This window comes from Mastomys coucha, unplaced genomic scaffold (genome assembly GCF_008632895.1).
Source record: "Mastomys coucha isolate ucsf_1 unplaced genomic scaffold, UCSF_Mcou_1 pScaffold16, whole genome shotgun sequence".
NCBI lineage: Eukaryota > Metazoa > Chordata > Mammalia > Rodentia > Muridae > Mastomys > Mastomys coucha.
This window is the reverse complement of record NW_022196898.1, coordinates 44,498,036-44,508,356: the sequence shown is the minus strand read 5'-3', so window position 1 is coordinate 44,508,356 and position 10,321 is coordinate 44,498,036. Positions and strand designations below refer to the sequence as shown.

General features: G+C 45.4%; 1 protein-coding gene across 2 annotated transcripts in view; it reads left to right on the top strand.

Moving 5' to 3' along the window:
* The window catches only part of Cd160 (CD160 molecule), a 16,181-nt gene extending 7,012 nt beyond the window's left edge, over positions 1-9,169 (top strand). The window contains exons 3-5 of one of the 2 annotated variants that reach the window (XM_031374915.1): positions 3,849-4,175; positions 7,097-7,228; positions 8,874-9,169. In XM_031374915.1, coding sequence (XP_031230775.1) covers positions 3,849-4,175; positions 7,097-7,228; positions 8,874-8,881 — 467 coding nt within the window. In that variant the 3' untranslated portion in view covers positions 8,882-9,169. Of the gene's footprint in view, positions 1-3,848; positions 4,176-7,096; positions 7,279-8,873 lie in introns of those variants that run through there. The other variant, XM_031374914.1, reaches the window with a different exon arrangement.
* The last annotated feature ends 1,152 nt before the right edge of the window (positions 9,170-10,321 follow it).

Genomic DNA, 10,321 nt, shown 5'->3' with positions numbered 1-10,321 from the left:
AAAAAAAAAAAAAAAAAAGAAAAAAAAGAAAGGAAGGGAGGGAGGGAGGAAGGGAGGGCAGCTTCCTGAGAAACCTTTAAGAATACGTAATCATAAACTTTGGTGTGTATCTGTCACGGTGTAAGGAGGACAGAGCTTGGAGTCATCCCACTGCGGTCATGCAGGCAATACTCCTCACAACCAACCTGGTTTTGACTTTGGTATAGGAGGGGTTCAAGCTTGTACCAGCAGAGACTAGGGCACCCCCAAGTCTGCCTCCTTCTGCTACAATCTGTGCCAACTCTGACCACATGAGCAGGAAATAAAAACATCTGACTCCTGGACAAAATAATTAGAATATAAATTTTCTGATAATGTAAGAGCATCTTTTCAAATCTATCTTTGGAAACCTATTGTCTCAATTAGGGTTTTACTGCTGTGAACAGACACTATGACCAAGGCAACTCTTATAAAAATAACATTTAGTTGGGGCTGGCTTACAGGTTCAGAGATTCAGTCCATTATCATGAAAGCAGGAACATGGAAGCATCCAGGCAGGCATGGTGCAGGAGGAGCTGAGAGTTCTACATCCTCATCTGAAGGCAGCTAGGATAAGGGTCTTAAAGCCCACACCCACAGTGACACATCTACTCCAACAGGGCCACACCTTCTAATAGTGCCCCTCCCTGGGCCGAGCATATACAAACCATCACACCTACTGAACATTTAGAAATACTGGAGCACAGTGCAGATATGTATTTTTAAAGCAGCTGAGGGGTTAGAGTAATGGCTCAGCAGTTAAAAGTGCTTGCTGCTTTCACAGAAGACCTGGTTCAATTCCCAGCACCCATATGGTGGTTCACTACTATCCATAACTCCAGTTCCAGGGAATCCATTACCCTTGTCTAACCTCCTTGGGGGGCTGGCAAGATGGCTCAGCGGGTAAGAGCATTGACTGCTCTTCTGAAGGTCCTGAGTTCGGATCCCAGCAACCACATGGTGGCTCACAACCACCCGTAATAAGATCTGACGCCCTCTTCTGATGCATCTGAAGACAACTACAGTGTATTATGTCGGAGTGAGCGGGGCCAAAGCGAGCTGGGCCGGCAGAGGTCCTGAGTTCAATTCCCAGCAGCCACACACATGATGTCTCATGGCCATCTGTACAGCTATAGTGTACTCATACACATAAAATAAATCTAACCTCCTTGGACACCAGTGATGCACATGGTACATAAACATGCATGCAGGCAAATCACTCATACACATAAAAATGAATAAGCCTTTTAAAAGTTTAATACAGCTTAAACCCATGCACAAAAAAACGATCATTTCCCTTTGAGGTCTTTGCCCTTTGAAGAGGGGCGACAGCTGGAAGAACAAAGCAATAGTTCATGCTCCATCCACGGGTGGGCTTCCAGGGCAGTCTTACAGCAGCCACCATCACTGCACTGTGACAGAAGGCAGCAAGTACAGGGCACATCAGCTCCGTTTGGCAGGTCCCACACTGGCCACGATTAATCAGTCTGCCGGGGGGGTGGGGGTGGTAAAGGGGGGTCCACCTTCTAGCAGCATCCATGCAGTAGATTTTGCTCAGATGCTGAAACAGTACAACAACGTGTAGCAACCATGGAGGGATCTTGTGCACACACTGTCCCTGGACTCATGGTGTCAGTGAACCAGGTGAGGTCCCTTGGTATTCCACTGCCACGAAGTGTGCTGAGAGAAGGTGGCCATACGCCTGTCTTCCCCTGATGAGAAAGCCTTCGTTTGCCACTCTCATGCAGCTTGCCCAATCTTTTCCTTTTTTCAGTTTGCCACTCAACTTTGCTCCCCTTGCGGCTCCATTGTTTGCTGTTCCCCACCCCCAACCCTTATTTTCAGGGACCTGTTTGCCCTTGAGGGATTTCTTCAGGGCTTGCCTGGTCACTGCTACCCTGGTGGAATCATATCATCAGAGGAGAAGGTTTGAGGCTTCATTGCTTCTGATCTTTGGCTTGAAAATGTGCCTGAGAACCTCTCCTATCATCTCTAATCCCTGTTCTACTTGCCTGAAGCTTCATCTCCTGCTCACACCATCTCTTTTTTCTCTTTACTTCCTGTAGATTTCAATAAGGCCTTCCTGTAGTGAGAATTTTGGTTTCTTTGAAGAACACAGAAATATTATGAAATATGCTTTCATTTTAATCCCAGGTGTGGAACCTGGGGCTGCTTCAGATCATCTGCAGCAGCTGACTATGATTTGCCTCATGCTCTAGCAAGGGCGTGATTTTTCCAGCTGCAGAGAGTTTCTGTGATTGTGTGACGTTTGGAATTCCGGGACTTTACAGAGGGTACATAAGTGCTAGAGCCCCGAGAGACGGAGTGGCTTGTTGGTTGGCTGCTATTGACTGCAGCTTATTAAGTAGTATTAGTGTGCAAAGATGAAACAAGAAATTAGATATACTGCCCGGGAAGAGCAAACTTGCCCCAAGGATCTCAACACCCCATCGCCCTTTTCCCCTCTACCCTTTTTCTCTCCCATCTAGTGTTGGGGGTTAAAAGGGTAGAAGAAAAGGGGTGGAAGAAAGAAGAATCCACAAAGTAGCCAAAGACAGGCTATACCGTCCTAGAAATTTGACTTTATGATTTTAGAACCAGTTTCTCTCCTTCAAGTAGGAAGACAGTCCAGAGCACCTGTTTGCATCCGTTCACACAGCAACAAACCTTTGTTTGGCAGGCACGTTCTCCTGACTGTGTATGGCTTCCCCCTACCCACCCACCCACCCTACCACCTCCAGGCCCGAGGACATCCATGCTACTGCCTCCACCTCTATCCAGGGACCATGGCCTGAACAAAGTACATTATTTTTGCCAATTTTACTTTGGGCTGTACACTTGAGAGCGGAGCTGTGATGGTTTGAATGAAATGTCCTAGCAAACCTTGGGCATTTGAATACTTGTTCCCTGGTAGTGGCTGCTGGGGAAGGATTAAGCCATGACTCTGCTGGAGATGTGTCACTTGGGTGCAGGCTTGAGGTATCAAGATCTTCTCCCCATTCTCACTGTGCTCTGTCTCCTGCTTCCAGTTTGAGATGTGAGTTCTCCGCTGTTCCTGCCACCAGGCTTCTACTCTGACATCATGGACTCTAACCCTCCCAGAATAAGTAAACACTTCCTTTTCCAAGTTTGCCTTGGTCATAGTGTTTTGTCACAGCCATTGAAAAGTGACTAAGATGGGACTTGTACTGGCTGGTTTTGTGTGTCAACTTGACACAGGCTGGAGTTATCACAGAAAAGGGAGCTTCAGTTGGGGAAGTGCCTCCATAAGACCCAGCTGTGGTGCATTTTCTCCATTAGTGATCAATGGGGTAGGGCCCCTTGTGGTTGGTGCCATCCCTGGGCTGGAAGTCTTGGGTTCTATAAGAGAGCAGGCTGAGCAAGCCAGGGCAAGCAAGCCAGTAAGGAACATCACTCCATGGCCTCTGCATCAGCTCTTGCTTCCTGACTTGCTTGAGTTCCAGTCCTGACTTCCTCTGGTGATCAACAGCAATGTGGAAGTAAGCTGAATAAACCCTTTCCTCCCCAACTTGCTTCTTGGTCATGATGTTTGTGCAGGAATAGAAACCCTGAGTAAGACAGGGCTCGTGTTTGATTTGTCATGGCCCCAGCAGCATGGTGTAGAAGCTTTATCTGTACATATCTGGTCCCTTAACTCTCACTTTGCAGGAGAATTAGAAGAAGCAGGCAGTGTTCTGACTGTCACAGAAGCAATTAGAAGTTGTGTTTCCCATCTGCCAGTGTCAGACTGTATTCTAGTGACAAGGACCAGCTAGGTGGGATCGGAGGAGCCCTAGCTTCCCCCAGGTAACTTCTGCATTCCGTTCCAGGGTGTATTCGTGTCACCAGCTCAGTATCCCAGAAGGGAGGGCGACTGGACTTCACCTGTACTTTGTGGCACAAGAAAGATGAAGCTGAGGGACTAACACTCTTCTGGTGCAAAGACAGACCTTTGAACTGCTCCCCTGAGACCAGCTTAGAACAGCTAAAGGTTAAAAGGGATCCTGGGACAGATGGCGACACTGAAAAGTCATCCCAGTTAGTGTTTGCCATAGAACAAGCTACAACATCAGACAGTGGGACCTACCAGTGCTGTGCCAGAAGCCAGAAGCCAGAAATCTTCATTCATGGCCATTTTCTCTCTGTTCTAGTCACAGGTGAGTCCCTAAGACCCCTAATGCCATCAGAGGAGCAGTGAGCAGGGCACACAGTGGGAGTTTCAAGTGGCTATTTGAGGTCCCAGATAGCAGTTCCCTTGAGTATCTTTCCCATTACCCAGTCCTCTGCTGACCCCCCAATTGGCAGATACACCTTATCTTACACCTTTCTACAAAGCATATATACAAAGGTAATTACATCTTTACTACTCCAAGTCTTTATAGAATGCCTTTCATTCTCTTTAGAAGACTGAGTCATTAGGAGGTGACTATTTTAGGAGGTCATTATTTAATGGCACTCATTGACTGGGCTAGTAAAAATACAGGTCTACAACCTAGGCCTTTTGATGCTTACTCTGGAGTTCTCCCAGAGATGAAGCTGTATTTCCTCAAATAGACAGAGATGGGTTTGAACTAAAATGGGTGATTGCCCAAGGAAGCATTCAGCTCTAAGAAAGAGGAATCCACTCAAACTACTGGATTAAAAAAATAAAAATAAAGCAAACGTGTGGCTGGCCCCCATGAGTTCAGTTTCCTAGAATCAGAAGTCAGGAAGTTGACAGGATCCTCAATTGTCACTCTGGGTCTTGAGCTCACCAAGACAGCAAGGCTTCTGATCACTGTGTCCTTCATAGTGGGCATGCCACCTCCACAGAACAGTACCGTGTGCTTCATTACCACAACAATACAATAAATGTGACAACCCTAGTCAAGCTTTATAAAGGGCCCATCTGAGAGCAAACTTTCAAAAATTCTGTGGGTGAAAAATAAAGTATTTTCTACCAAGAATTCTATACCTAGCCAAACTACCAACCAATATTTGAGAAGAGAGACACTGTCAGATATACAGTGGCTTTAAAAAAGCTTACTGTCTGTATGAACTTTTCTCAGTGCCACAGATTGAACCCAGGACCTAGATTTTACCACTAAACCATATGCCAGCCTCATATGAAATTTTTAAAGAAGCCATCAACACAGCATGGAAACCAAGACTGATCATAAGTTTTGGGCCTGGGCTACATAGCTAGATCACATCAGTAAACAAATAAATATTATTTCTGCTCTCCATCCACAGAAAATAAAAATCTGAGAGGAAGGGCCATCTAGTAAACATTCCCATTCTCTTCTACGGTTACTAATGATTCAAATGCTCCATTTCACTCCAGTTTGACCTCTATTTTCTTCCTTGCTCGCTTTCTGTTACCTGCCTGTATGACCTGGTACATAACAGTCTATACTTTCTTCCACTGAAATCTTCTTTCTTGGGTTCTGTGAGTGTTCTTTGACTTGTTTGCTTGCTCTCCTGTTTTGCCTGTATTTCCCCCTCCCATCTATCAAACCCAAGTCCTTACCGATTCTGCCTTTTCTACCCTCTCTCAAGCTTGTATCTACCCTGACTTAAACCTGCACTTTGCAAGTGACCCACAATCACTTTTTCTAGCTCTACTTCAAGTGTTTTAACCAAGTATCCCACTAATGTTGAGCCAGTTCTGGGTAGCTCCACCATCTCCTCAAATTTGTCTTCCTGAGACTTATATCTGTCCATGACTCTCCATCAAAACCCTGGTTCCTCATTTTCTTTACCCAAGTGAGTTACTACGAGTTTGTCCTACATTTATTCTCTTCTTTCCAAATATGTTCTCCAAGTCTCTTGAATCACAACTGAAGTATTTCTCTAGACTTTAGCAAGTAAGATCCTTGTGATTACCACTTTCTACAAGGCTTACTGTTCAATAAATGGGCCACCAGCTCTAAGTACTGTCCCAATCCATTCTAGACTGCGAGAAGACATATCTAGAAGGTCAGCTTGTATATGCTGTGCTGGCACTCAGAATTAATGGCTTCTCAGTGTCTACAAAGCCTAATCAAGTTAGCCTAGTATGAGGCTCTAGACCAGTGGTCCTCAACCTGTGAACTGTCTATCAGATATTTACATTATGATTTATAACAGTAGCAAAATTAGTTATAAGCAGGAACAAAATAACTTTATGGCTGCAGGTCACCACAACGCGTGGGGCTGTATTAAAGAGTCCTGGCATTGGGAAGGTTGAGAGCCGCTGCTCTAGGCAATCTTATTGTATTTGTGCAGCCACTCAGCTCTAGCTCAACTGCTAGAGTAGCCATTCCCCTGCCCCCTCTTCGTTCACTGAATGAATACTTACTGTGTGCATCCTGAGCACAGTGCCAAGTGCTGCACACCAGAATGAGGTGCAGCACTCCTCACTCCTTAAACCCAGTGTTCATAGACTCCTAATACACCCCGAGTGTTTCTACCTGAGCTGACTTTTCCTTAAGAAGGGATGTCTATATCCCCTCAGGCGACTTAAGCACTCAACACCTATGACCAGCTGCAGAAATAAGGTTCCGTCTGGAAAGTAGGAGCTGATAGGCAACAGGCGATATTAAAAAACAATGCCCACCATGTACCGGGTACTCAGTGTATGCCAGGGTTTGCGCTTGTATTATTCCCTACAGACTTTCAGGAGGTGTTACTGTTGTCCCGTGACGACTCATACTCAGCGCTCACACACAGAGGCAGAAGCCCCAGCTCTACTCCAGCACCTGAGATTTGAACTTAGGCTAAGTGACTAGATCCACTCCAGAAGACTGTTTATAATGAATCAAATCTAGCAAAAGCACAAAGTCCCCAAGGTCCAGGGTAATCTGTTTTACTTTTCTGTCAAAACTCTAGAGCTCCTGGAAGCCTACTTGTTTCTCTGCCTCTGGCGAATGCTAGATTCTGTGTTAATTCACTACATTTAAATATAAACATCACAGCTCACAGATATCAAAAATATTTGTTCAGGAAGTGAGTGAAGCTGCCAGGCCTTCTTTGAGATTACATAGGAAATGCTACAAAAGGAGGCTCTGCCTTCCGGAGCCCTCTTTTGACCCATGATTCTCTTTTTAACCTGGAACAGAGAACCACACAGAGATAAGACAGAGACAAAGGTCACACCCTGACTTCAGCCATCTCAACGGCACTCTCAGTTCAGGCCTCCTGCAAGTAAAGGCCTGGGGGATGCTGGTCACCAGCCTGGTGGCCCTTCAAGGTATGTATGGAAGAGACTTCAGCTCTCAAAGCTGAGTCTGTGTCTTTGCCAGCTTCATTGTGTCCTAGGAGGGAAAGTACAGAAAGGAAGCTCTTAGGCAGGGAAAACAGTTCCCCAAGCATGCAACCAAGATGTGGGTGACACTGGTTTAAGGTATTAAAGTCCTCATAATTCTGTATCTACATGGAGACAGATGGGTAGGACTTTCCACTGGGTAAGAAGAGGTCAGACCCTTTAGGAGAGGCCTGTGTGAGACAGTAAACACAGTTACCTCCACTCTCTCACTGAACAGAGCACCGCAAGTTATTACACAAAGAACAAAAAAAGCAGGAGATGGGCTGTCTAAGATAGGTTCGAACACAGCTCCTCCCCAAAGCTTATTGAGTATTAAAAGATTGGGACATTTAATAATTTGTCACAAGTAACTGATGCAAGTTTTGCCTGTCCTTGGAATTAATTCATTTAAGCTTTTCTCAAATTAGTAACTACTAGTTTAATGATACCATAATGTAAGCTCTATCAGTGCAAAGATCTCTCTTGTAAACTGTATGATGGACTGGTAAATCTACCCTCAGACACCACCTCCAAGCTAATGGCCCTATTATTTAATGGAGAATGAAGCGTGCCCTCCACAGACCAAGTACAGTTGCTTGGGACTCTGCTTACCACCCTCTAACATGTAAAGCTCTTCTATCCCCATCACAACCCTCTGCACTTTCGCATTGCCTCCTCACATACCCAGAAACAGGACCAGAGACAACTTCGTAAGCAAGTGCAGATGGAGAGAGCCTGTGCCTGCCAGCCATGGCAAGGACATGCTAAAACTGGGACAGCTTTCACACAGGGCCTCTAGGGATCAAGTGGTCTGACCCTTTATTCACAGTCACTGAATACAAGTTTCCCTAGCAGGATAAGCTATATTCTTGTTAATGTTATATCTTTAGGCACAGTACAAACTCAAAGGGGAAACTGAGTCCAGCCTTGCACTATCACCACTACCTTGAACTCCAAAGCCATCCTAGAACAACGAAGTCTCTGCTCATGGTTCCCTTTGCTAGTCAAGAACAAAACTTTTAAAGTCTATTTATTTGTTTTCTCCTGTACTCAAGAAGCTTTAAACATACAAAAAAACAACCAACCAACCAACCAAACAAACAAACAAACAAAACCCCAAAGTTGAATTACACTATATATGTTATGAAGCTGTGTGTGAGAGAAACTGAGACCTGGTCTCCCCATGTAGCCTACCCTGGCCTCCAAGCACTGGGATTGCAGACGTCAACAGCCATGTCTAGTTTTCCCTTTTCTTCATCTCTCTGAAACTCAGGCTTAGAATTATGGAAGAGGCAGTGTTCAGTAGAAAAAGACACACACATTTTCTTGGACCTTAGCAATACCATGAAGTCCAAGTTATAATGCTTCCTCTCACATGAGCAAAAAGATGGAGTTTCCTGGATCCCTGTGCCTCCCTCTGTGTCTCCCACACAACACATATATTATGTTCATATATTTCCCCCATTCCTTTTCCAGTCCTGAAATCCTACCAAACACACATCTTAGGACAGGTGAGACTTTTCACATCAGGTGTTCTATTTCATAGCTAGCCTAAGTTGTGAGGTAATAATACGGCCTTTTCTCTCTACAGCTCTATAAACCTTGTGACAAAGAGAAAAAAAAAAAAAACACTTCAGAGGAAAGTACATCGAGATAAATCTGATAATGAGCACAGAGAAGGCTGGTCCATAGAATGGATGCTAAGTACTCCAAGCACCTGGAGGGGCCAGCGAGCCGGTCAAACAAGTAAAGGTGCTTCCCTACCGCATTTCAGGTCAAACCCATGCACCCACATTGTGGAGGGACAGAAGCTGTCCTCTGATCGCCACTGGAGTGCCACACCTCCACCCCAGGCAACAAAAACATCCCAAGAATCTGGTAGAACAGTTGGTATACTTCTGGATCTTCTTCCTGACACCCAGAGTGAGGTTGGCTTCTCCCACCTTAGTGCCAATAAAGAAAATGGTTTTGCAAATGTCGCGGATGTATATAGGCCTTGAATACCAGATGTTTTACACCACAGAATCATGTTTCCTTTCCACACAATAAAATAAGCACATTTTAATTTTGTGTGTGTATATGAGGCATTTTTGGGAGCACTGCATACATGCGGAGGTGGGAGCACTGCATACATGCAGAGGTGGGAGCACTGCATACATGCGGAGGTCAGAGGAAACTCTTTGGGAGTCAGTTCTCTTCCCCCACGAGGTCTGGAGAGGCTTGTGCAAGCGCTTTCAGCTGCTGAACGGTCTCGCCAGCCCCAAATAAGCAAGTTTTTACAGGCTAAGAAGATAGGGGTTTGAGAGATGGCTTAGAGGGAGTGTGCAATCGTAACACTGCCGTTTATATCTCAGCACCCATGTAACAAGCCAAGAGTTCCCATAAGCCTCAGCTTCAAGGGGTCAGAGATACGATTGCTGGGACTTGCTAGCTTCCAGTGTAGTGGAGAAAAATGTGAGACTCTACCTCAGAGGAGTAGGTAGAGAACAATACAGGACACCCAACACCCTCTTCAGGCCTTCATGTGCACATGCATCTGCGCTCCCGCAACTCCCCCTCCCCATACACACCACACACCCACACCCACACACCCACACACCCACACACACACACACACACACAGGCTAAATAAATCTTTAAAAATAAAAACACCATTCTTAAAAAGAACTGTTTATTTAACACTGTAAAGAAAAATATAAAATAAGCAAATATGGGGAAGAGTGAGCAAGAGAATTAGGTGTAGCAACTGGCTTGCAAGGAAAACAAAAACGAAGGCATATTTGGTGTTCAATGTCTTGGTTCCCCGACTCCTCCCCTTCTTCCGCCCTACAACCCCCCACTGCTAGAAGAAAAGGGAAACTCAGGCAGGCCAGGAATACCACAGATTGCAACAACACACACAACACAGGACCTATATCCTCTTTGGTCACTGATTTTTTTGGGGGGGAGGAGTTGGTGGTTGAGACAGGGTTTCTCTCTGTGGCCCTGGAACTGGCTCTTTAGACCAGGCTGGCCTCAAACTCACAGTGATCTGCTGCC